The sequence below is a fragment of the Cetorhinus maximus genome, chromosome 2 (assembly GCF_964194155.1).
Source record: "Cetorhinus maximus chromosome 2, sCetMax3.hap1.1, whole genome shotgun sequence".
Taxonomy (NCBI): Eukaryota; Metazoa; Chordata; class Chondrichthyes; order Lamniformes; family Cetorhinidae; genus Cetorhinus; species Cetorhinus maximus.
The window spans coordinates 196,053,193-196,079,784 of record NC_135880.1 but is presented as its reverse complement, the minus strand read 5'-3'; the positions used below and the strand labels follow the sequence as shown (position 1 = coordinate 196,079,784).

Sequence of the window (26,592 nt, the reverse complement as noted above, 5' to 3'; positions counted from 1 at the left end):
CAAATTTCAATACTGGACCCTTTCAGGCACCAGTATGGAGCCTGACCAGAAAACCAGGTGAGGTGCTAATGTGCAGAAATCCAGCAGAATGGATCATTTTTCCCAAGTTATGTCCAACTTACACACTGATCAGGCAAACAATTATGAAGTCCATTGCTGAACAGAGCCCTGCGTTCATGGCCACAGACCATCATGCACATTCCCAATTGTTGCACCAAGAAATCCACACTGATTCTACAGGGTTGACAGGATCAGAGGCAGCAGCCTACCCAAGGTGGCCTTCAGCCGTGTAATGGGGTTGTTCCTCTAATTAAGAGCTGGAAAGGCCAGAGGGAGAGCTACAGGTCCAAAGTCGGAAACTGGGTCCCTCCCCTTGTCCCAGATGTCCCCGTGTCAAGGGGTTCACTTAAAAAGTTTCAAAATTAAAATTTTTCTGCTTTTGTTTGGAGGGTGCGAGACCCTGGCTCCAGCTTGGAGCAGCACCTCCCACCCCCACCACCCACCTTTCATGAGAACACTTTGAGCCCTTCTCACTGTGATTCTTTTATTGTCCCAGAGATAGAGGGCCTAATGATAAATGGAGCACCAAGTGAAAGGGGCAGGGGCGGGGGGGTTGGTGGTGTAGTATATAAGGCACACAATATATTCCAATGACCACTACAACTAGAAGCCCCTGTCCTGCAATACTGAGGAAGTGCTGCTCTGTCAGAGGTGCCACATTTCAGGCAGGCCCTGTCTGCTCTCTAAAGTGGATGTAAAAGGCGCCATGGCATTGTTACAAAGAAGAGCAGAGAAGTTCACCCGAGAGCCCTGGTCAACTTTTAATTACTAAATCAACATCACTGAAACAAATTTATCTGGTCATTATCACATTAGAACTAGGGATCACTGTTTAAAAATAAGGGGTTGCCCATTTAAAACAGAGATGAGGAGAATTTTTTTCCTCTGAGGGTCATGAGTCTTTGGAGCTCTCTTGCTCAAAAGATGGTAGAAGCAGAGTCTTTGAATATTTTTAAGGCAGAGCTAAATAGATTCTTGACAAGCAAGCGAGTTAAAGGTTATCGGAGGTAGGCAGGAATGTGGCATTGAGGTTACAATTGGATCAGCCATGGTATTATTGAATGGCAGAGCAGGCTCGAGGGGCTGAATGGCCTACTCCTGCTCCTAATTCGTTTGTTCATGTTACTGTTCATGGGAGATTGCTATGTGAAAATTGGCTGCTGTGTTTCCTACAATTACAACAGTGACTACACTTCAAAAGTACTTCATTGGGTGATAACTGCTTTGGGATGTCTTAAGGTCATGACAGGTGCCATAACAATGCAACTTTTTTTTTCACTTTAAAGCAGCCCAGACTCTCTTAGCTGGAAAAACGATTTTGTCGTCCTGGTAAAGTACCATAATTTTTCCTGACTGGTTTCATAAAATAATTTTATTGCTGCCAACTCCATAAAAATCTCCCATCTCTGAAATTACTCTGTCCTTCTGTTGTGCTGCTTTTACTGTGTTGTGTTTATAACTGGGCTGCATGTGTAAAAGGGGCCGGGGTCTATTGGCCTCTAACCCTAGGTGATTGATGGGGATTAATGAGGGAGCTGAGCATGTAATGTACACAATTCCTGTTTTCCTGTTTCCAATCAAGTACCCGACATGATGTGAAATAACTCTGTCTCAATCCTACAGCGCAGGGCAAATGATAAATGATTGTTTTCTGTTCAACTCATTACAACACAGCACAGAAAGAATCTACAATGGATAAATGAATAGATTTTTCATTATTAAAAAAAATGAGTTTGTTGTATTTCATAATCACACAAGATAACCTTTGTGTGACTTGTACAGAGCGACAATCTATCCCATGTGAGATCCAAATTACTTACTTAGGATGCTTCATGTCTGTTGAACAGGTAGTGTTTAATGCCCAGGGCAAGAGGCTGAATAGATCAGAGATAAAGAAAGACTGCAGCACCTTACTAAATATCTTCAAAACACCTCCAGGTATTTCACATACAATGAACTGATTTATTGCAGGCAAAAATGGCAGCTGTTCCATTGCACAGCAAGATGGGGTGCAGCTGACTAACTGAGTGAAGACTTGGAGTTTGGTCTGAGGAGAGTTTTAAGTGCTAACTTTGTTCTTAAATTTTGCTCTTAAAATCTAATCTAGTCTGTAATTAGCAGTAACTGGAAAATACTGTGTAAGCAGGCTAAGTTCTTTCTTTCTTGCAGTTTAGACAGGGTAAACTCACTCTCAGCTGTAGGAGCTGCGTTGTTAATTAGTTAACTGGCTGAATCTGGTTATTGTAGCCCAAGTTCAGTTTACTAGGAAGTCAGGGTTCTTTAGTGCAGCCTTGGAAAATGGAGTGCAGCTGACTAACTGAGTGAAGACTTGGAAGTTGGTGAGAGGGGAGTTCGGTGAAGTTGGTGGCAAGAAATTGTTCGTTTCCTCTTTCTATCTTTCTCACCCCATAGAAATTGGTGCTTGATCTACTACAGGGAAAGGAGGTAGCTGTTTGGTGAGTATCTGGTAAGTGGGTAAGTTCTATTCGATCCCTTAGGTTTAAAATAGTACACAAATTGGTGGTAAAGTTAATAAGATATGTAAGAAAGCAACATAAATAAGTGATTAATATAATTAAGTAATTATTTAAAACATTGTGATCCATCGCAAATACGTCTGCAGTAAGTTTGTGGCTTGAGGAACTTAGGCTCAGAGTCATTGAGCTGCAGACTCTGCGAGACGTCAGGGAGGGGGAAAGTTACCAAGATGCTTTATACCAAGAGGCAGTCACACCATTTAGGATAGGGTCTTCTGATTTGGTCAGTGGCCAGGGACAGGGGGTTGTGACTGCGAGTGAGACAGGTAAGGGGACCCAGAGGGCAGGAGTGCAGGAGTGCGAGCCTCTGCAATTGTCCAACAGGTTTGAGGTTCTCTCAGCTTGTTTGGATGAGAGTAGGGGCTGCAGGGTGGATGAGCGAACTGACCATGGCACCGTGGTAAAGGAGACCATCCAAGTGGGAAGAGCAAAAAGGAATGTAATGGTAGTAGGGGTCAGTATAGTGAGGAGGGTTGACACTGTTCTCTGTAGCAGAGCGAGAGTCCAACCAGCTTACTTGCCTGCCCTGTGCTAGGGTTTGGGATATCTGCTCGGGGCTGGAGAGGAACTTGCAGCGGGAGGGGGAGAATTCAGTGGTCGTGGTCCATGCAGGTACGAAGGACATAGGCAGGATGAGGAAGCAGGCTCTGCATAGTCAGTATGACGAGCTAGGCACAAAATTAAGCAGAAACTCAAAAGGTAATAATTTCTGGATTATTACCTGAGCCACATGCAAATCGGCATAGGACAATTAAGATAAGATTAGAGAAATGAATGCGTGACTCAAAGACTGGTGTGGGAGAAGTGGGTTCCAGTTTGTGGGGCACTGGCACCAGTATTGGAGAAAATGGGATTTGTACCGTTGGGAGTATCTGCACCTGAACCATGCTGGGGCTGGTGGTGTCATCACAAGTTGCTTAAATAGGCAAGTAGAGAGGGTTTTAAACTGACTAGTGGGGGCAAGGGATCAAATTTGGAAAGATGTGGTAAACCAAAGAGTAGAGATAAGGCAAGAGAGGCAGGTATTAATATGAGAATGATAAACAGACTGTGATAGGAAGAGACAGAGAATACAAATCTAAGAGTAAGTCAGCAGATAAGGCTCAATGCTACAAAAATAATAAAAGGACAAAACTAAAGACTTTATATCTAAACGCACATAGCATTCAAAATAAAACTGATGAACTGATAGTGCAAATAGAAATAAATATGATCTGATAGCCATTACAGAGACATGGCAACAGGATGTCATAGATTGGGACCTGAATATTGAAGGGTATGTGACATTTAGGAAGAACAGGAAGTTAGGAAAATATGGAGGGATGGCTCTGTTAATTAATGATGGTATTAGCACATTAGAGAGGGATGACCTAAGTTCAGGAAACCAGGATGTGCAAGTGGTTTGGGTTGAGATGAGGAATGATAAAGGCAGGAAGTCACTTATGGGAGTGGTGTACAGGCACCCTAATTGTAACTAAACAGTAGGACAGAGTGTAAAGGAAGAAATAATGGGAGCTTTCCAGAAAGGTACAGCAATAATCATGGGAGATTTTAGTCTATACATAGACTGGAAAAATCAGATGGGCAAAGATAGCATAGATGAGGAGTTCATAGACGGTTTTCGGGGTAGTTTCTTAGAACAGCATGTTCTGGAGCCAACCAGAGAGCAGGCTATACTGGTATTGAGCAACGAGATAGGATTAATTGATAACCTCCTAGTGAAGGAACCCCTAGGTAGCAGTCATCATAATGTGATTGAATTTTACATTCATTTTGAGGGAGAAATTAGTGTGTCCAAGACTAGTATTTCAAACTTAAATAAGGGTAATTATGAAGGCATGAAAGCAGAGCTAGCTAAAGTGAACTGGCAAATGAGGTTAAGGGGTAGGTCAATAAACATCTACTACTGAATTTCTAAAGGGATATTTCAGAATACACAGAACATATACATTCCAATGAGAAGAAAAATTCCAAGGGGAGGGCCCTAGGTTCCATTAGATTAGAAAATAGCAACTATATCTTCTTTATTCAAAAAGGGAGACAGAAAGCAGGAAACTATAGGCCAGTTAGCTTAACGTCTGTCATAGGGAAAATGTTAGAAGCTATTATTAAAGATTTTATTATTTTATTGCAGGGCACTTAGAAAAATTCAAGGTATTCAGGCCGAATCAACATGGTTTTGTAAAAGGGAAATCGTGTTTAACCAATTTATTGGGGTTCTTTGAAGGAGTCACATGTGCTGTGAATAAAGGGGAACCAGTGGATGTACTGTACTTAGATTTCCAGGGACATTTGATAAAATGCCATATCAAAGGTTATTGCAGAAAATAAATGCTCATGGTGTAGGGGTAACATATTGGAATGGATAGAAGATTGGCTAGTTAACAGAAAGCAGAGAGTTGGCATAAATGGGTATTTTTCTGGTTGGTAGGATGTGATGAGTGGTGTGCCAGAGGGATCAGTGTTGGGGCCTCGACTTTTCCACAATTTATATAAATGACGTGGATGAAGGGACTGAAGGAATGGTGGCTAAATTTGCTGACTACTCAAAGATAGGTGGGAAAGTAAATTGTGAAGAGGACATAAGGAGGCTACAAAGTGACATACATAAGTTAAGTTGAGTGGGCAAAGATCTGGGAAATGTAGTATAAAGCGGGCAAATGCGAAATAGTTCATTTTGGCTGGAAGATTAAAAAAGAAACTTATTACCTAAATGGTGAAACACTGCAGAGCTCTGAGATTTAGAGGAATCTGGGTGTCCTAGTGCATGAATCATAAAAGTTTAGTACTCAGGTACAGTAGGTAATTAGGAAAACTAATATAATGTAATCATTTATTGTGAGGGGAATTGATTACAAAAGTAGGGAGGTTATGCTTCAGTCGTACAGGGCATTGGTGAGACCACATCTCAAGTATTGTGTACAATACTGGTCTCCTTATTTAAATAAAGATGTAAATGCATTAGAAGCAGTTCAGAGGTTTACTAAACTAATACCAGGAATGGGTGGGTTGTCTTCTGAGGAATGGCTGGACAGGTTAGACTGGAATTTGGAAAAGTAAGAGGCGACTTAATTGAAGCCTTTAAGATCCTGAGGGGTCTTGGCAGGGCGAATGTGGAGAGGCTGTTTCCTCTTGTGGGAGAATATAGAACTAGGGGTTACTGTTTAAAAATAAGGGGTCGCTCATTTGAGACAGAGATGAGGAGAATTTTTTTTCTCTCAGGGAGCTGTGAATCTTTGGAACTCTTTTCCTCAAAAGGCGGTGGAAGCAGAGTCTTTGAATATTTTTAAGGCAGAGCCAGATAGATTCTTGATTAACAAGGGGATGAAAGGTTATTCGGGGTAGGCAGGAATATGGGGTTGAGGTTAAATTCAGATCAGCCATGATCTTATTGAATGGTGGAGCAGGCTCGAGGGGCCAAGTGGTCTATGCCTGCTCCTAATTAATATTCGTATCATAAGATCCCATAAATAGTCATTAGCGAGCAATTAATTGGTTTTAGTGCTGGCTGCCAAGGGGAGGAGTGTTGATTGAGAGAGGGGCTGTGAGAGGGGCTTCTTACGGCCGAATGGGCTTAAGCAGGCCAAGGGGGAAGGAGAGTTGTCGGAGAATTAGGGGGGTGCACAGGCTAAGAGAGGGGGCTGTACTGGCCAAGGGAGGGAGGAGAGGGAATGGGCCGAGGTATGTGAAAGGAGCATGGGCCAAGGGAGAAGGGTGGGGTTTGTTGGTCGAACATTCAGAGAACAGCCTGTTGCCGTGGGATCTACGGCATCCACCTGAACCACTGAAACAAGCAGATGGGACCATAATGTAATACCTCGCCTAGAGAGTGGCACCTCTGCTAATGCAGCACTTGCTCAGTATGCATTAAAGCATTAGCCTGGACTGTGAACTCAAAGCACCTGATTTGGGCTCTAGTTCGCAACTCCCTGACTGAATTCTGTGAAAGGCCCCAACAGAAACAAGTGGGGAACAAACCAGGCAACTAAATGGACAAAACGCCAAAGTAAATGAAAAGTTCTACACAAAACCTCAACCCATTGTTCTTTCTGAAGCTAACATCTGTGTATTATTCCAATTGAGAGAGCACTGGGTTCATATGCTGGAGTTTTTCTCTCCCCAATTTTCCTGAAGGCACTGATTGCATTCTTCCCCTTTAAGCATTGACAGCAAGGCCATTCAACCATAGGAGATGGTAGATAAGCTGTAACTAGTGGAGTGCTACAGGCATCAGTGCTCAACTATTTACAACCTATCACAATGATAAAGGGACCGAATGTTTGGTCACTTAAATTTGCTGATGACACAAATATAGATAGGAAAGTAAGTTGTCAAGAGGATGTAAAGAGTCTACAGAAGGATTTAGATAGGTTAAGAGAGTGGGCAAAGATCTGGCAGATGGAGTATAATGTAGGAAAATGTGAACTTGTCCACTTTGGCACAAAGAATAGAAAAGCAATATATTATTTAAATGGAGAGCGGGAGACTGCAGAACTCTATGGTACAGAGGGATTGCAAAGGGAATCGAGCATAAAAGTAGGAAAGCGTTGCTACAGCTGCACAGGGCCTTACGTGAGACCACATCTGGAATACTGTGTACAGTTTTGGTCTCCTTACTTTAAAAAGGATACAATTGCATTAAAGTACTTCAGAGAAGACCCTCTGGACTAATTTCTGGGATGAAGGTGGTAGCTTATGAGGAAAGGTTGAACAGGTTGGACCTTTATCCATAAGAGTTTAGAAGAATGAGAGGTGATCTTATTGAACATGAGATCTTGAGGGGATTTAACAGGGTGGATGCTGAGAGGATGTTTCCCTTTGTGGGGGAGTCTAGAACTAGGGGGGACACAGTTTAAAAATTAGGGGTCTCCCATTTAAGATGAAGAATTTTTTTCTCTCAGAGGATCGTGAGTCTGTGGAATTTTCTTCTTTAGAGAGCAGTGGAGGCAGGGTCAAGTTTCAGTTAGATAGATTTTTGATCAATAAGAGAGTTAAGGGTTATGGGGAACAGACAGGAAAGCGGAATTGAGGCCACAATCAGATCTGCCATGATTTTATAAAATGGTAGAGCAGGCTCGAGGGGCTGAATGGCCTACTCCTGCTCCTAGTTCTTGCGTTCTTTTGTTCTTATCATCATAGAGCCTGATCCTGTCCTCACCCAATATGTATATCTCCCAGCTGTGATCACTGGATAACAATCAGCTTTAGGAATGCTGGCTGATTGTTCTTCCTCACTTCCCTGGCACAGGGTCCCAACCAATACCAGCTAACTCAACAAAGTCTGGACTTCCAGCCTGCATTCTCCACGGTCTGCCCAGTTTTGTGCTAAACCAGGCAAAGCAATCATTTAGAAAAAAACTTGGGGCAAGGGGGCTTTGTCCATGCACTTTACAGCAATGGAAAGGTGGAATGTTATACCTACCCAATAGCACAGTGGGAAATTCAGTTGCCTGAGTCACACTCCAGTAACTTGAGCATATAATCAAAGCTTATTCCAATGCCGTGCAGTACTGAGGGAGTGCCGCACTGGCAGAGGTGCCATCTTTCTGAGAAGACATTAAACTCAGACTCTCCTGCCAGACGAGATATTAAAGAAACACACATTTGTCCCTCCTTTCTAGATGTCTGTCTGTACAGGCCGTAATAGCTGATTCAATATCGTGCAGGTTCAGCGCATTTATGCCAAAGGATAAACCATCACCTTGTCCTTGGGTGCTCCTCCTCCTTCATGGAGTCAACTGATGGAGAAAAAGCAGCACGGGCAAGTGACACTCTCACCTTGTAAAGCATGGAGCAGATTCTGTACAGTATCAGTCTTTCAGGAAGTGTAGCAGCACAAAACCATCACCAGGGCTTTTATCACCTCAGTTATAGAGTGCTCAACATCAGCAACACAGAGGCTTGGCTGGGAGAAGTTACTGACCTACAGATAACTATTCATAGAGATGCAGCAGCTGAAATTCCACTTAGCAATATTTTAATGCACTTATATATTCCTGGCATGCTATTTTAATGAGGTCATTAATCTGTTTACTTTCATTTAAATAGCTCATAGGGGATTGTAGACAAATTCATTAACAACTGCAGTGAAGATGGCACTCAGTGGAATTTTAACCACAGGCTGCTGGCTGGCAGGAGTTACTGAGCTGGATTAACATCAATAGAGATACAGTCAGTGACACGGGTTGCCGGGGTGGGGGGGCAGGATTTTCACCTCCATTTGGAGGTGGCCAGCAAGCTGGTTTGCAGTGCCATCCCACCCCTGAGCCACTTTTCTCGAGGCAGGATGGGGGTGAACATGTGGCTGGTTGTCAATTAAGCAGGATAAATGGCCTGTTAAGGCCTACTGTCCAAGGCCGACTGGAATTTCTAGTCAGTCTGTGGGCCCCCTGAGGCATCGGAAGACTAGGCCAGTAACCTGAAGGCATCTTCTGGCAGCAGACCAGCGCTCTGGGCTGGCTTTGAGGTCCATCCTGCCTCTCCGGTTCAGCTGCAGCCATATGGAGGGACCAGAACTGCAGACCTCACCTCTTTCTGAGTGTTCTCTTAATCCTCCAGTTTTGGGAGCCTGCCCATCATCGTTAATTGGATGGCAAACCTACCCTCTGGCCACTAATTGGCCAATTCGAGGAAAATCACTGCCAGGCGGTTGTTCCCCACACAGGGTTGTTACCCCCATTTGAGCTCAATGTCGGGTTCCTGACCCAAACCCAAAATCCTGCTCAGGGTGTTGGCTGGAAGAGATTACTGAGACTAAAAGTGTGGAGGAACTGGATTAACAACAGAAATGCAGCTGGCAGCACACGTGGGTCTATAAATCCCCCCCCATTTTAGCAGAAGGAAGCTGGCTTGACACACCTCAACCTGACTTAAACAAGTTACAATACTAAAGAGACTTCTGAGAACCCACAGAACTGGAGGGAATACGAAATAGAACTGAGTGCAATACGAACATGAACTAGAAGCAGGAGTCGGCCACTCGGCCCCCCCCAAGCCTGCTCCGCAATTCGATAAGATCATGGTAAAATTGATGATAGTTGCATGGTCACCATTAATTGGGACTAGCTTTCAATTTCAGATTTTTTTTTAAATTAAATTTAAATTCCACCAACTGCCGTGGTGAGCTTTGAACCTGTGCCCCCAGAGCATTAGCTTAGGCCTCTGGATTATTAGGGCAGTGACATTACCCCTACTCCACCATCACCACATGGCCTATGGCCTTCCCTTTCCCTCATGTCCACTGACTTCTTACTGACCTAGATAGACGGATTGTGGTTTGGTGTGTACCCCGACTCCAGCACCATTGATCGCTGCAATCTGCACGCGGTATTCAATCCCAGAATTCAGTGCGGGTATCTCCAGCTGGTGTGTGCTGCCATCCACTGTCCAATTTCTGTGATGTTGTGTCTCATTCCCATAACACCAGACCTGTCATTTGAACAGGCAGAAAAGGAGAGAAAACACTTTATATCACATAAATATGTATTTTGACCCTGAAGAGGGCCGACAGTGCGATGCCAAAAGGCAAACGGTATTATTGGATACGGAGGCCTAAGGCCTATAACTCAATCGAGGCAGCCATCTTGCCCACACACGGGGTGGTTATGACTCTAAGCTTTTCATTATTCTCTATAAACACCAATCTCAATTCCTATTTACCTGTGACTAGAGAGCCTAAATATTGCTCCAAGTGCCTGTTTGGAGTGTCTGCTTAGGGGCAGCTTGCATTGCCATTCAGTAATTCCTCACTTAACATTGTAGTTGCATTTCTGAAAATTGCAGCTTTAAATGAATCAAATTAGATTTACAACCAATGTAAAAGCTGTCGTTAGGTTCTGTAGGATCTTTCTCATCAGAAAAACATATTAAAACATTATACCCAGTAAATTCCTACATCCACAAATGAAATAACTTTTAAAATAAAATACATTTAAAAATATAAAGTAAATATGCTAATTCTTTCTACTCACCTCTTGCCACCTCTCCTGCACACTGCTTCTCTCTCCCCGGGGGGGCGTGAGAGGGAGGAAGCGAAAGAAAGAACGAGAGGAGCTTCAAGCAGGAGGGTTGGGGAGGAAAGCAACGAGTGGGAGGGTGGCAAGTGGGAGAGAGTCAAGGAGCAAAAGAGAGTCGAGAAGCAGGAGAGAGTCGAGGAACAGGAGTGTCGGGGAAAGGAGAGTTGGTGAATGGGAGAGACTTGGCTGGTGGTAGGGAGCGGTAAGTAGGAGGATCAGGGAACGGAAGGGAGTCGGGGAGCAGGGGAAGATTGGCGAGCAGGAGAGTGTCTGGGAGCTCGAAAGAATGCTCCAAAATGGCGCCCAACAGGTCATGCATGCTACATCAGCCCTGGTGCAAAACAATACTAAAGTGGATGGTAAATGCTCATACCGGCCCCATTAAATCCGCAACGTTAAATCGGAACAACGCTAAATGAGGCGGCTTAAAATGGGGGCTTACTGTACACAGAAAAACACCTAGTATCCCTAGCCCAGTAAACCCCCCCCTCAAGAGCACAGCACTCAATGTGAGAGAATCACCCAGAATAGATCAGGCAGCTGATATCCGTTCACTGGTTGCCATCACCTAACACTCGTCCTGGTACTCTCAGTGTACCATGAATAAATCGCCTAGTGCACCAAAACATCAAATAAATAAGCTGACCTCATGCAAGGACCGTGGGCTCATTTGGCCAAACTGCGTGCTTTATTACATTTCTTATCCCGGTGTCTCCCACGGTCAGAGGGGTGGAGAGGTCACTGAAACACTTACACATAGGAATCAGCATAGGAACATACTTAAAAGCACAAACACACCAGACAGGAGCCAAATGACTACTTATTAAACATTGAAATATTCATAGTTTTATATAAGCAAGTTTGGATCCATATTTTCTTCATATTTGCATCAAATATTTGATGTGAACTGTGTTGAAAAGCTGAAAAATTTTTGGGGGTCCATTCCTCTCCTCATGTGGGGACACACCCAAAGCCCGTGGTGATCAATAAGTAACCAGAAGCTGCAGGCACAGAGGGGGAATATAGCAGGGGGGCAGCTCTGGGATTTAGAAGGCAAAGGGTGAAGAAAAGGGAGGAAATCCTCCTAGAAAACATTTTGGAAGACATGCAGTGCTTCTGTCATCCAGGGATTGCAACTCACATCTAATATATCATGGTTCAACTAATCGCACTCTGACTGCCTCTCCCTAGCCTGAATTACAATATCATAGCACACACAATAAAACACAGTTACCTTCTAAATTTAGAATCTATACTCACTGATTGATTTGTTTATGAAATCCAGCATTGAAACTCTGGGAGTCAAGCTATAAATGGAACACAATAGGAGAAATCTTAGGAATTTACAAATGTTGGCAACAAACTTAGCCAATCAGAAATTTGGCCACAATTTTACATTGGTTGTGAGTGGAATGTGGCTGAATTGCCAAAAAGCACCGCTAGAGGATAAGGTTCCTTGCAAAAACCGCTAGGCCAAGAGTCAAAGATACTCCCTGCTCAGCAACAATAATTTTGCTGGAAATGAGGCACGAGGCCTCAGGTCTTTCACTAAATGGGGGGACTGAACATTGTGCCACCACCAGGGCTGGAAATGGAGGCAGCTGGGGGCTCAAAGATCGCCGGATTATGTGAGGGCTCCCCCACTCCAGCCCCTCCACCTCCCTGACCACTTTCCAGGAACTGGGTTGCAGGAAGTGTAGGGGTGTGGGCAGGTAGCTGATTAAACTTATTAAGGGCCTATTAAGGCCAACTGCGGTTTTCCACATCCTCCAGGTTCCTGGAGATGGCAGTAGCCTGGTTAGCTGCCAAGAAGCGGCTTCCCAACTGCAAACCAGGGGACTAGCACTCCTGGCAGACTTAGAGGCCACCTCTGCCTGACTGGGGATAGCAGCAGACTTAGGCTGCCATGTAGAGGGGTTCCCCCCACTGCCCCCCCGCATCCCCTAGCCCAGCTGCTAGGCCATTTTTTATTTAACTCCATTTAAGTTGTGAAAAGTTAGAGAGAGGGCGCCTCCATTTTGAAGCGACCTCTCCCTCACTTACCTGCCATGGCATCCTGCCGTTGCTTCCAAGTTGGAAGGCCATTGATTGGCTTTCCAGCTTCGAGAGCCCAACCACCATGTTAACCAGACAATGAGCCGCCCTCTGGCTGTTAATTGAGTGACTGTTTCCCACACAATGCGGGCTTCTGATCACCATTTCAACCTGAACCTGGGGTTCAGAAACCCACAGGGAAAATCCAGCCCGGCGACTCCCACTGCACTTCCAAGGCAGTGAGCGGAAAATCCCGGCGACAGAGTTGCCCCTAATGGGTGAGTGCTCAGATACTGGGGCCCTTGACTTGTGATTGAAGAGGGGCTAATTTTTCAAGTTTGCACTATTGATGGAGCTGCAACTGCTGATTGCACAGATCAGAATTCCAGGCTCTTGCCCATGGTTCTCTATTCAATTAATGGGCAGAAGTCCGTGGACATTGTGCCCATGATTTCCATACACATGCAGGCAACAGGAAGGGGAAATTGTCCCTGTGAGGTTCTCCAGATTGGTGAAATCGCTGCACTAGAGCCAAAAGGAAAAGCTGAGATCTGAAATTGAAGCACAAACTACTGTAAGCTCCGGTTATCTGGGAGAAGGTGGGTTAAGGGTCTGGGGGTGCCCTAACGTGACCATTAATTTTTATGAAGACTTATGAGGTTGGCCTATCTCTCTTTGTGACTCCTGCAGTGGCTTTGAGTCAAGTTTATCCAGTGACTGGTGGAAACAGTCAGACTATAGGAAGGTCCCAGTCTGTGCCGAGTAGTTGAGCAGTGGAAGGTGGTGCTACAATTGGGCTTGGTGCGCCTGGAAGAAGTGAAAAGAAAATCAGACGCGGTTCCTGATGACTATTCAGTAATGCTGGAACCAATTCCCAGCCTTGATCTTTTTCACTGCAGATGATGATTGAACTGCACTGCAGTTCCAGTATTTTCTATTTACGTGAATATCAACATCCATCTTCTCAACAACTTATGTACTAATTATACTGATTAAAATATGTATGCATCGCTCCTTCCCCTCACCTCAAAGAATTCTGGAAATATTTAACAAAAGTTCAGGTCATTGAAATATCTGCATATTAAGTATGAGGGCATACTACCAGCAGTCACCTGGCATGGAACAAATCAGGGATTGGCAGACACTTGCTATGGAAGGGAGGTCTGCTCACTGTTGATCACTATTCCACACCGTGCTGAAACCAAGATTCATGGCATTGGCTCTATTCTAGTTCATTGCTTCACAGGATGTCAGAATGGTGGATTAACGCACCTCCCTTTCTTTCCACCTTTTAAAACACAAGCTTGATTTCACTAATTTCTCATTAAGCACATTACTGCATCTTCTTCATTATGCCTTTCAGCCCCAGGGTGGTTCTGAAACATGGCCCTTGACCCTTAATTATATCATTGGCCCAGTATAATTATGTTTTTTCACTTTGGTTTCCTGGAATGTTGTCAGCCAAGGGTACGTGCCAACACTCAATGAGGTTCAAAACAAGGCATCAGCCATGCTGTTCATACAGTACTGATGGCATTGCCACAGATATACTTAGCAGGGTTTAAATGAGGTGGCAAACGTTCAACATTGTGTACTGTTCAAGTACAAAGACAATGCTGTGCCAGCACTTGGGACCATATGGGAATCTTTCACATGCAACTTATGCTTCACACAAGCACACATTACACAGCTTTCTGATGAGGTGGGGTGGTTTTTGTATGTTAATGTGATGCGTATTGTGTGGGACAGGCTAGGGGAACCAGTGTGCCGCTGTCATTATCATGGGTTAGACTGTACACCATTTTCCAACAGGTTTGTGCCTGATGTGCTTCTGGGGAATGTGCTATGAGATTGTTGAACCAAAGCACCATTACTAAGTCAAGGTCCATTATACAACCCCAGAAAATGAACTCTCTCTCTCTCAAGATATAAGCAGCAAGTTACAAATTACATGCCCAAAGGCCAATTGTTTTCTGCTGATGTACTCTGGCCAAATAGATGTGCATCCACTTGTAAGCGGGTGGAATAAGCTTTCTCCTCTCTATTTTTAATAACAAGTGTTTAGAAATAACAGCCAGGATTTTCCGGTCCCGCCTGCAAAAGGAATTGTCGCAGGTGGGACCAGAAAATTTGGAAAGCAGCCAAAACTCTGTTGACTTTGGACGAGAATTTCCAGTTCTGCCAGCAATCCTGTCTGTTATGTTCCTTCTGTCGGGTCACTTCGCTCGCAAACACAATTGCACGGCTATCTACAGGGGGGTGAGTTGGCAAACAATGTACTACAGATGCAGAGACCAATAAGCTGAAGCACATGCTGTTTATTTATACAAGTAACACAGCACTAACACAATGTGTGCTTCTTCAACCAGGCACTATTCTAAACTACTGATTAACATTGTATAAATGTTAATCACTACACAACCATTGGATAATACAGTTACGTGGTCAATCTCTTAAAGGTGTATTGCACCTCAGATTACCACATCCTTCCCCTTTTACTCAAAAGTACTATTTATAATCTTTGCAATGTATTAATTATTTAGACAATAAACTACTTACAAATTCAGTCTCTCTGCAGGCTTCTTCAAACATGTCGAACGTCATAGTCCTATGACTTCAGACGGTTTATCCAAGGCCTCCCTCTCAGGAGTCATCTGTCCACTAGGCTCTCCAGTAGGAACCGGTAAGTTCGTCTCTTCAAATCTCTCAGGCTCAACAGATCCTACAGGTACTTCCAAACCAAGGGGAGTTCCTTTTACCCTCTTTCGAGCCCAATCGCATGCACTCCTGCTATCCTTCCCCTCCAAGTGCAACAATATGAAGGTCAACTGTCAGGAAGGTTCTCAAAATCAGAATGTGGGCAAGGCTAAATTCAATGTGGTCTGATCAGCTTGCTGTATGTAAAATAAAATTCAGGGCCTTGTCAGTAATTCTGCTTTTTCTTCCTATGTATCTTCTTTTGATGGGTTTTCTTCTTAGCAGTGCTGACTTTAATCTTGGCCTTCTTTTCAATTTCCCTATTGGCCAGATTAGGCTCAGGTTTAAACTCAACTTGAGTGAGCTCAAGTGGTTGAGCCTTCCAGTATTTCTTCATCTGTCAGCTCCTTTGAAAACTCAGGGGTCTCTATTTTTAAAGCTTCTTGGTTTACACGTAGCTGATTCTTCACCTCTTCTTTAAATTTGTTAGTTGTTTCCTGGAGAATTAAGCATTGTTCTGTTTTCTGGGCTAATTTATTCTTCATCTTGGCCAGAGATATGCTGAATTTCTTCTGTTCTTCCTCATACCTTTTTAGTGGTCCAAATTGGGATCTGAGGGCATCGGTCCTAGAGCACCTACGAGTTCCTTTTGTTGAGTCTCAACGTACTCCTTTTCCCAAACAGTAACATTTCCTGCTTCTGATTGAGATCTCAGTAGTTTCTCAAGATTAACCTCTCTTAACCAGTTTCTTCTGAGGACACTCAGTCCTCTGCCTGCTATCACTATCAGGGGTAAATTAACAGACAGATTTCCATACTGTACTGGAATCTTGCATATACCTCTTACTCGTATGTCCTCACCAGTATACGTCTTTAATTTAGCATCTGAATTTTCCAGATTTAGTGAGTGGTCTCTTCTGTGCAGATATTTAAATGTATGTTCCCTTATAACTGTCGTGGATGCCCCTGTATCCACCTCCATTTGGATAGGTTTTCCATTGACTTCCACTGTCACGTAGATTGGCTGTTTTACCCATTTTTAAGTTGTGTAGTGAGTAAATATCTGACTGTTTCTTCCGGTTCCTCTAATATGTGGATTTCACAATTCCTACCTTTTTGTTTAAAATTTTGTCTCAATCTGTCTTTACAATATCACATAATGTGCCCATTACAATGGCAGTAGAAACACTCAATTCTTTTAAATTTCCATTCATTTGCAGGCTGTCTGGTTCCATTTCTGCCATTATTAATGTGTATTTTATCCGTTAAACCATTGCTTTTTGCTGGTCTGTTAATGGTGGCTGTTTCCGTCTTTTCACGGAGCCCTGCGCTTCCGCGCCATTTCTAACCGAAGCTTCCCTCCCAACGTGAAGGACAGCCCCATTTTGTGCTCCCTTGATTGCTTATGAATCCCTGACTGCGCTTTCCATTGCGAGCACCAACTCCAGCGCCTTGCTGAAGTCTAAATTCATTTCTCACAACAACCTTTTTAAAATAGCATCTTCATTAATTCCACATACTAATCGGTCTCTTAACATGTTGTTGATCGACGTGCCGAACTCTCAGTACTCTGTCAGTTGTTTTAAGGCTGCAACCACAGCAAGCGATTGTCCCACGAGGGGCGCAACACCACAAATTAAACTTAAAATGCTGCGTTGTTACCGAGGATTTCAACTGAAAGTGGCTTTTCACAAGGTTTGCCAATTCATCAAAGCTCTTGGAATCTGGGGCTTTGGGTGCCGTTAGACTACGAATTAGGCCGTATGTTTTACTGCCACATGTCGATAAGAGGATCCCCCGCCTCTTCTCCTTCCCTGATATGTTGTTGGCCAAAAAGAAGAGTGCGAGGCGTTCAATATAATGTGACCAGTCATCGATGGTCTGATCAAACGGCTCGATACGGCCAAACTGTGGCATACTGGAGGGAGATAACTTTGACGACTATGGTGAGGACTGTACTTACAATTGGCCTGTAAGGCACGGCCTATTCACTTCAGTGGAATTTTTGCATCTTTCCTCGGTGTCGTCGACTGGTCGCATTTTGCCTCGTCGCTAGTTGCTACATTCCGTGCTCGCGAACACGGTAGCATGCCTATCTACTAGTGGGTGAGTTGGCAAATATACTGCAGATACAGAGACCAATATAGAAGATGAAGCACATGCTGCTTATTAACAGAGCATTAACACAATGTGTAAACTTGCCGGGTAAGCAGGAAATCCAAAAGGTTTGTGCTGGTGTGGAGAAAACGATTGGACTTATTGGGCCGGATTTTCACTCCCGAGGCAGATAGCACAAGTCAGGAAATTTCCAGGAAGTACGATCTTCTTCAGTCCGAGCTCACAGAATACCATGAGCTGAATTTAGTGTTGGCAGTGGGAGTCTCACTGATGGGTCTGAAAGCGATGGGCAGCTCTGCTTCAATGGTCAGCGGTACCCAGGGCTGCAGCTGACAAGATGCGGCCAAGTATTAGTTTAGCAGAAAAAATGGCCACTGCTGGGGCTGGCCCTGGAGGGGGGAGGGCACAGGAATGGAATTGCACCATCACAACCACAGAAGGGATAAAGTGCCAGCAGAGGCAGCAGGAGGCCCTTAATTGCCCACTTAAGTGGCTCAGTAGGACTCTGGATGGTAGGGCTGTCGGCCATTTTCCCGTGGCTGGTAAGATAGCAAGGTAGTGGAACAATGACAGGCACGCCAACCCTGTCCTCAGATACCAATTTATGACTCCTCTCCACTTCACAGCTCATCTTAAGGGGGCTGATAAAATCCATTGTTGCATCACCATCACCACACAGCCCTTGCAAAATTGCGACAACCTCTACACTTCTTAAACTGCTAGATGAAGACATTTACTTTAGATCAGGCCATATTATGCCAAACCGAAGTGATCTTGTCCTGATGCAGCAATGCTAAAATAGAATTTACCGTAGGGACTCTAGTTTACATTGCAGACACTCTCCAAATTTGTGAATTAATAAATTACTTCTAAGTTGACTTAAAGGCCTCATCAAGCCATAGCGAGCGATCACAAACTGTTTTTTAAAATGTTGACTATTTAAATCCGGTTAGCAAAACAGCCTCCAAAAGGGGGATTCAGGCTAAATTCTCTTTGTTACCATCACAGTAAGATATATTTCAGTCGTTAGTACCATTAATTTATGTTTTACCTCATCTTTTTTCAATCCTGATGTCGGTCTGATACCTTAATCCAAATAAATTTTATTGAAAACCTGAATGGCAAATTAAATACCCGGTACTCTTCCTGTTAAATATTTGATGAACTGTTCAATGAGTCCACTTTACAAATTCTGCACAGGTGTTATAAGCCTGAGTACTGTACAGTCCTACTCATCAATTTGCCTATAATTGAGATGCAGGCCAGACAAACACAGAAGGTTTTCTCAGAGACTCGCAGATCAAATTTCACATGGAACAGGTTTCTTTTATTCTTTCATGGAATATGGGCAACTCTGGTGGGACCAGCATTTACCACCATCCCATAATTGCCCTTGAGAAGTTGATGGGAAGCCGCCTTCTTGGATAAGGCTAAGTAGCTTGATCTGTCGCCTTAGACGGCAGTTAAGAGTCTGGAGTCAGGTATAGGCCAGACTGGATAAGGACATGGATGGGTTTTACGACGAGCTGGTAGTTCATGGTCACAGTCATGCTCTCCTTAAGGAAGGATACACTTGCATTGGAAGCAGTTCAGAGAAGATTCACTTGACTGATTTCTGGGGTGAAGGGGTTGTCTTATGAGGAAAGGTTGAGCAGGTTGGTCATATACTCATTGGAGTTTAGAAGAATGAGAGGTGATCTTATTGGAACATATGAGATTCTGAGACTGCCGGACAGGATAGATGCTGAGAGGATGTTTCCTCTTGTTGGGGAATCTAGGACAAGGGGACACAGTTTAAAAAGAATGAGATGGAGATGAGGAGGAATTTCCTCTCTCAAGAGGGTCATTAGTCTTTGGAATTCTCTTCCACAGAGAGCAGTGGAGGCTGAGTCATTGAATATATTCCAGGCTGAGTTAGACAGATTTTTGATTGACAAGGGAGTTGAGGGCTATGGGAGATAGGCAGGTGAGTGGAGTCAAGGCCACAATCAGATCAGCCATGATCTTATTGAATAGCCAGACGGCCTTCTCCTAGTTCTTATGACAATTATTGACACTAGCATTTTTCAAATCCCAGGTATATTAATTGAATTTAAATTCCTGAGCTACCATGGTGGGATTTGAACTCATGTCTCCAGATCATTGCTCTAGATCTTTGGGTTACTAGTCCAGTTATGTAGCCACTGTGCTACAGTACCTTATTTGAGCTTAGCTTTCAGTTTTTCATGACTATTCCCAGAAACACTGTATACCTTTCATTCTTATCTGTTTATAATCATACCTTGTAACCTTTAATGATGCCGTTGTGGGACTCGGGAGGAGGGGGTTCCCAGCTGACCACAACGCTGCCATTCCTACTTTCTGTCTTTGCAACGATAACACTGTGAGGGGCAGCATCCGGCACTAAGCATGAAGCACAAGAGATAGGAGATTAAGAGCAAATACCAAACAAACACTCACATCAAAGGCACTCTGCATTAGAGATCTCACAACGTTCTCCTGTCCACAAAATCTTGTAATGTTTAAGGAAAGGAACTCCAGGCTCATTTGATAGAATAACGTTCTAGTCCAGGACTTCTCTAACATTTACTCAGAGGCTGGAATATTGAACAATACTACTACCTTCTTGAGGGCAGAGGTGGGCAAGAAATGCCCACCTGGCCAGCAATGGATGGATTCTCAAGAATAAATCATTTTTAAAAATGCAATGTATGTGGCTCACTTTTAGGAAGGCTCCTAAACACTAACATTGAATGTGTGCCTGCACTCAAAGTTCACCACATGCGGAGTTCCTGATATCAGTCACTGAGTGCATGCCAACAGCCTGCCCACAGAAAAGGGAAACAAATCATTTAGGAGTAACGTTTCTGTTTTTTTTACTCTTTCATAGGGTATGGGTTTCACTGGGTAGGCCAGCATTTGTTGCCCATCCCTAATTACCCTTGAGAAGATGGTGGTGAGCCGCCCTCTTGAACTACTGCAGTCCATGGTGTAGATACACCCACATTGCTGTTAGGAAAGGAATTCCAGGATTTTGACCCAACGACAGTGAAGGTACGGCGATATATTTCCAAGTCAGGATGGTGAGTGGCTTGGAGGGGAAATTGCAGGTAGTGATGACAAGCACTGCCCTTGTCCTTCTAGGTGGCAGAGGTCACAGGTTTAGAAGATGCTGTCGAAAGAAGCTGGAAGAGTTGCTGCAGTGGGTCTTGTAGATGGTACACACTGTTGCCACTGTGTTTCACTGGTCAGGGAAGTGAACATTGAAGGTGGCAGATGGGGTGCCAATCAAGCGGGCTGCTTTTGTCCTAGGTGGTGTTGATGTTGAGCTCTCTGTGTGTTGTTGGAGCTGCACTCATCCAGGCAAGCAGAGAGTATTCCATCACACTCCTGATTTGTGCCTTGTAGATGCTGGACAGGCTTTGGGAGTCAGGAGGAGAGTTACTCTCTGCACAATTCCCAGCCTTCAGCTGTTTAAGTTGTAGGTCCTGTACCTTTGACCTTCACTCACTCTTTTGATATTGGTATAACACCACTCTGTAACTCTCACATTCTCTCACTCAACTGCAAGAGAAGTAAAATGAACAGCACTGAATGACAACTCTAGTGACATCCCAGAACAATGAGTAGAAAGCCAGACACATGGAAAGAAAGAACTTACAGCAATTTGCAAGGAAAAAATTCAAGTGTTATGTGATGATGATTAGATAATCTGTTGTTGGTTGATGTTGTGATGTTGGTTGAGGGAGAACAATCGTGTTCTACTTTGTATAGTGCAAAGGAATCTTTTACAAGTGAGTGACTAAGTTGCTAGCACAGTTGCCTCTGTTTCACAAGGTGATGGGTTCAGTCCCACTCTAGAGCTTGAGCCTAAAAATCTAGGCGGATGCTCCAGTTTAGCACTGAGGAAGCATTGCATTGTTGGAGGTGATGTCTTTCAGCTGAGATCTTCAACCAAGGCTCCATTTGCCTGCTTTTTATTTATTCTTTCACAGGACACAGGCATGACTAGCTAGGCCAGCATTTTTACTGCCCATCCCTAATTGCCCTTGAGAAGGTGGTGGTGAGCTTGGGTGGATTTACAAGATCCCATGGTGCTATTTTGAAAAAAAAGCAGCGGAGTTTGCCCAGGCCCTGGTCAATATTTATCACTCACAAAAAAAAACAGAATATCTGATCATTATCACATTGCTGCTTGCAGGAGTTTGCTGAATGTAAAATGGCTGAGTCTATTCTACATTGCAAGAGAGCCTATCCTTCAAAAAAGTACTTCATTGGCTATAACATGCTCAGAGGCGTCTAGTGGTTGAGAAAAGTGCTATATAAACGCAAGCCTTTCTTTCTTTAAGTCGACTTGAGATGGGCAACACGGCATCAGTTTGACTTCTCATCTGAAAAAGGCACCTCTGACAATGCAGAACACCCACCACTGCTGCATTGAGGAGTTAGCCTAGATTTTGTACACAGATAACTGGAATGGGATTTAAACACGCAACCTTCTGAATCAGAGCCAGTATTGCTACCACTTAGCCACTTTATAGCAGCAGGATCTGTAAAGGGCCACAGGACATAGTCCACCCTGGCCTACATTACAAGTACCAGCCCTGACACTGCTGAGCTTCATCCCTTCCAATAAGTGAAACCTATCGGAGGGAGCAATCTACTGTCTTCATCTCTCACCTTCCTCGGGAATCCTTCCATGTTTTGTGTTGCTGTCAGGACTGTAGAAATTTCCGCTGTACGCCTGAACCTTGAACTCATATTTGTAGCCCCTTCTCAGCGTGGTCAGCACTGTGTTCCACTCGAGGGGGTGGGCAACCTGCTGCCACATCCATTCCGCACTCGGGGGCATCAAAGAACGAAAGAAAACATGAAATCCATCAATGTATTGAGACGGCGAAATAACCTGCAGAAGCCAGAAAGGAGACAAAATTGAGTGAGTTTTGTGCAGATGAGTGAGTTCACCTTTGATCACTGGCCTAAACGTATTGCATCAAAGGGGAAAATTCAAGCGGAAAGACTGGGATTAGCAAAACTGAGTTGACCTTGCTAAAGGCAGCGACACGTTTGCTAAAGTTCCAAGTCCTGTTCCTTATCCTGCAACTCCTACCGGAAGTTGTCCATGTGTGAACACCATCTGATGTTAGAGTCTAACTGGTCCAACAGAACTGGATGTTACACAGTGGTCGGTTTAAGTATCGCTTCAGACCTCAATACTAAACCCCTCTGAAACTGCTTCAGAAGGATGTGGTTGTTCTGAACAACTGTTGGCAGAACACAAGAACTTTCAGAAGATCAATGCAAGGTATTCTCAAGGTAGTGGCTGCCATTGTTGGGCACTGGCCTTCTCACTGTTGGCATCAAAAGGTAAATTTTACAAATGGGGCTCCTGGTGCAGATGGCAGGGCATCTACTTCAAATACCAAAAATCTGTAGACCCGCCTCCCATGATATCCCAATATGCAATCCCAAATAAAATATGAGGCTCCATGCCAGGGATATACTTAATAATGTCATTGTTGAACATCAGGTTTGATATGGATGCACTACTAAGTTAACAACGGTATGAAATAAATGTAGAGCTAAGATCCTGATACACTGTTTTAATTATTTGCCTAACAATCAGTCTCTCTTACACCAGTTCCCCCAAACTCTTGATGTGTTAATGTACATTTTACTCTGCCATTGAATCATTCTCATTTATTTAATCTCTTGAGGGAGCTGACTAACTACAGGTATAGCCATTTGGTAGTACAGAACTTGAGTATTGCTGAAAAAAAGACATGTCAAAGCTTTTCATCTTGCACTCATCAGGACACTTCACAAGAATACAAATATAAGGGGAAAACAACAATTATACTGTATGAGAAGAGTGTGCTGATTGGTTGGCAAGCGGACTCTGATTGATAGAGGCATTGGCATGGAGAATGCACCAGTGATGGTGACTGACAGTTAACTGCCAAGCACTGTTAGAAATTTAAACCAGGGAACTTGACCCTGACTGATCAAGGCATTGCCTTGAGGAACGAGTCAGTGAATGGCTATCACTTATTTTGTTTAGCTGAAACAGGCACAATGTGTGTACGTGTTCTTTCTGTCTGCAAAGAATAGGGCCCCGTGTATTAATATATGTAGCCTCCGGTACACGCAAATATGGAACACTGCGAGCCTGACTGAAAATCTTAAATTGGTTATCAGCATAATTCTTAGCACACTGAGGATTATTTAGCAAATGTTGTCCAATCTCAGAATCACATCTAATGTTGGACACTGTGTTTTGAGTTTTGCAAGCATGGGCTGGTTGGGTCTGTACCTTGCCCATTGCGAACAGCGGCTGGGACATGCTGTTTGATACGATCCGCCAGTCTTTGGGACATACGGCCTACATACCTAGCACCACACTGGCACTGAAATTCATATGCCACATTGCTCATTTGTGTGATAGGCAGAATGTCGTTTTTGGCTTGGCAGCAGCATCCTGTTAGTGGCGAACACCACTCGTGTTGCTACTGCACAGTAGCAGCATGAAACAGCTAGCTTCACCTGTGACTCAAATTTTTGAGATACCTTGCCCTTCCAGGGTAATCTGAGGTAGACTGGGCACTTTTCAGGGCTGAAAGTGATGGCCTTAGGGCTGTCCTTGAGTTTGCGTGACATACAGCGCAAGGCGAAAAGCTTCGACATGACTCTTTTTTCAGCAAAATTACAGATATAATCCTCTAATTTAGAAAAAAAACTCTCCAAAATGTTAAATAATTTCCAAATAATTGAGGATAGACTTCAGGAAATCAGCAGAGCATTATATCAAAACAACTATGGAATGAGCCTAGTGGCAATCATGCATAGGATAAAATAATAACTGCTTGAAAATTAGGGAGAAAGGCCAGACAGCTACCTTCCAATGGAGATAAACATGTGAAGATGTTGGAAGGACAGTAACGTTATCAAGGTAAATCCTAACATCCAACAGTTCCTGGTGAGTATCCTTCTGCCTGTCTCCTTGACCAGTGTCAAGAGCATCTGAAAGTAAGAAAAACAAATCATGAACTAGTAAGAGCAGTGGGGTCCATTGCAGGCATGATAATCTATATTTCTTTTCCAAATGCTGACCAATTTTCAGTTTTGTCTTTTTCTATTTCATATTCCCTTATTGTCTATTGAATGAGGGATCATCCATTTTAAACATACAAAATGGAGGACTGGAAAAGACTAACTGCTCCATCAATCTCATCTCATGATAATACAGCAGACCATGACCCCCATTTGTCATTCTCCCCTCCCCCTCAACTAACCAGCCATACAATTTATTGGGAGGTAAAAAGAAATGGAAAATAACCCGAGAATAATTCAGAGGAAAACAAATTCTGACAAACTCCTGTCCAATCCCTGAAAGCAATCAAGTTGAGTTCTAGGAGACCACAGTCATTGGAAGATATATCCAAAACAACACCTAATCTCTATACGCTGTTTTGTCAGCCATGGTCAGTACCCTGTCCAGCTCCCTTTTTAAGGTTTATAGTAATTCTCAACTTATTGCACAAGCCAGCAACTTGTTCCAATGGACAGTGACACTTTTGTGAAATGAAAAATTTGACATCTAACCTTGCTCTATGCTCACATAATTTATACATTCCCTTGGTCCTCCCTAATCTATTAAATTAACTAGCCTACCCAAATGGAACTCAATCTAATAATTTCAATATTTTAAAGATCCTAATCAAATATCCTCAAAGGTTATGTTTTACTAAAGACAAAAAAAGCTCTTCAAGACTACCATGGTAATTAAGGACCTTTAAACTGGCATTAATCTAATGACCTAGTTTTGAAACTTTTTCATTGCCTCTAAGTCACCCATGTGAGGGGACCAAAAGCGGACACAATATTTTAAATGAGGCCTGACCAAGGTCTTATAAAAGGACAGTATAATCATACTAGCAAAACACCCCAGCACTGTACTTGCATTTGCAACAACTTCAGCACAGGTTGCTTCAGAGAGATGTACCATAACATCTAGATATTTCTCCAATCATGAACTGGCAGTGCTGAATAATTACATGTGCATAATGTTGGCTATACCAATGTGCATAACATTATTTATATCTGCGTTAACACAGCTACATTCCCATGTCAAATCTAGATTTATTTGTTACCTGTTTTTCTCATCTAATGTCCTAACAACACCCGCACAAGTTTTTGTACCATCTGCAAACTTGTGAATTTTTCCCCTAATGCACTGATCTAATCAGTTATAAAGATGGTGAAGGACACTAACCCTTGTGGGATTCCAATAGTAACTGGTCCCCACACAAAACCACCACCATGAATAACAATAATGTTTTTCCTTTCATACAGCTATTCATTATTCTGCCATTAACACTTACTCTGGACCAATGTTTTGTTTCCTTACTATAACCATTACCATTCCCTTTGCCTTTTGTTCCATTATATCTTTGTTATTTAATCTCTCCCACCCTCTACCTATCCTTTTTGTTCTACCTCCCGCTTCCCCCTTTCACCAGTATAAAACCCATCACATTTCTATCTCTCCTCTGAAGAGTCATATTCAATTCAAAACGTTAACTCTGTTTCTCTCTCCACAGATGATGCCAGACCTGCTGAGTTTTTCCAGCACTTTCTGGTTCTATCTCAGATTTCCAATATCTACAATATTTCACTTTATATCACACAGCCTTCTGGTTATGAGAATACAAATAATACTTTATTCAACCCAACATCTGTTTGTAAATGTCACAAGACTATCAAGTAGCCTTTTGTGTTGCAAAGGTTTTCCTAAATCAACTTAAACAATGTCAATCAGGCTACGTATATCCAAGAACCTACAAACTCCTTCAAACAAATAAAACCAAGTTGGTGAGACACGGCCACCTTTCCCAAAAGCCACACGAGAGTATCTGATAACTCATTCATTGTGAGGGCTATCTAAAGTGTATCTCAGCTATGGCTCAGTGAGTTGCACTCTTGCCTCTAATTCAGAAGCTTGTGGGTTCAAGTTTTGCTCCATGAACAAGCATAAAATCTAGACTGATACTGCTCGAGGTCCTCACCTTGAGCTGAGATATTAAATGGGGGCCTGGACTGCCCTCTCAGGTGGATGTAAAAGATCCCATGAC

The 26,592-nt window shown here is 43.4% G+C and overlaps 1 protein-coding gene across 2 annotated transcripts in view; it reads right to left on the bottom strand.

The window, feature by feature from the left end:
• Positions 1-26,592, bottom strand: part of robo4 (roundabout, axon guidance receptor, homolog 4 (Drosophila)) — a 137,815-nt gene that overhangs the window by 54,757 nt on the left and 56,466 nt on the right. For both annotated transcript variants that reach the window (XM_078531573.1, XM_078531574.1), the window contains 4 exons: positions 24,357-24,481; positions 22,142-22,367; positions 19,743-19,864; positions 9,854-10,025 (listed from right to left, as the gene is read on the bottom strand). In XM_078531573.1, coding sequence (XP_078387699.1) covers positions 9,854-10,025; positions 19,743-19,864; positions 22,142-22,367; positions 24,357-24,481 — 645 coding nt within the window. The remainder of the gene's footprint in view (positions 1-9,853; positions 10,026-19,742; positions 19,865-22,141; positions 22,368-24,356; positions 24,482-26,592) is intronic.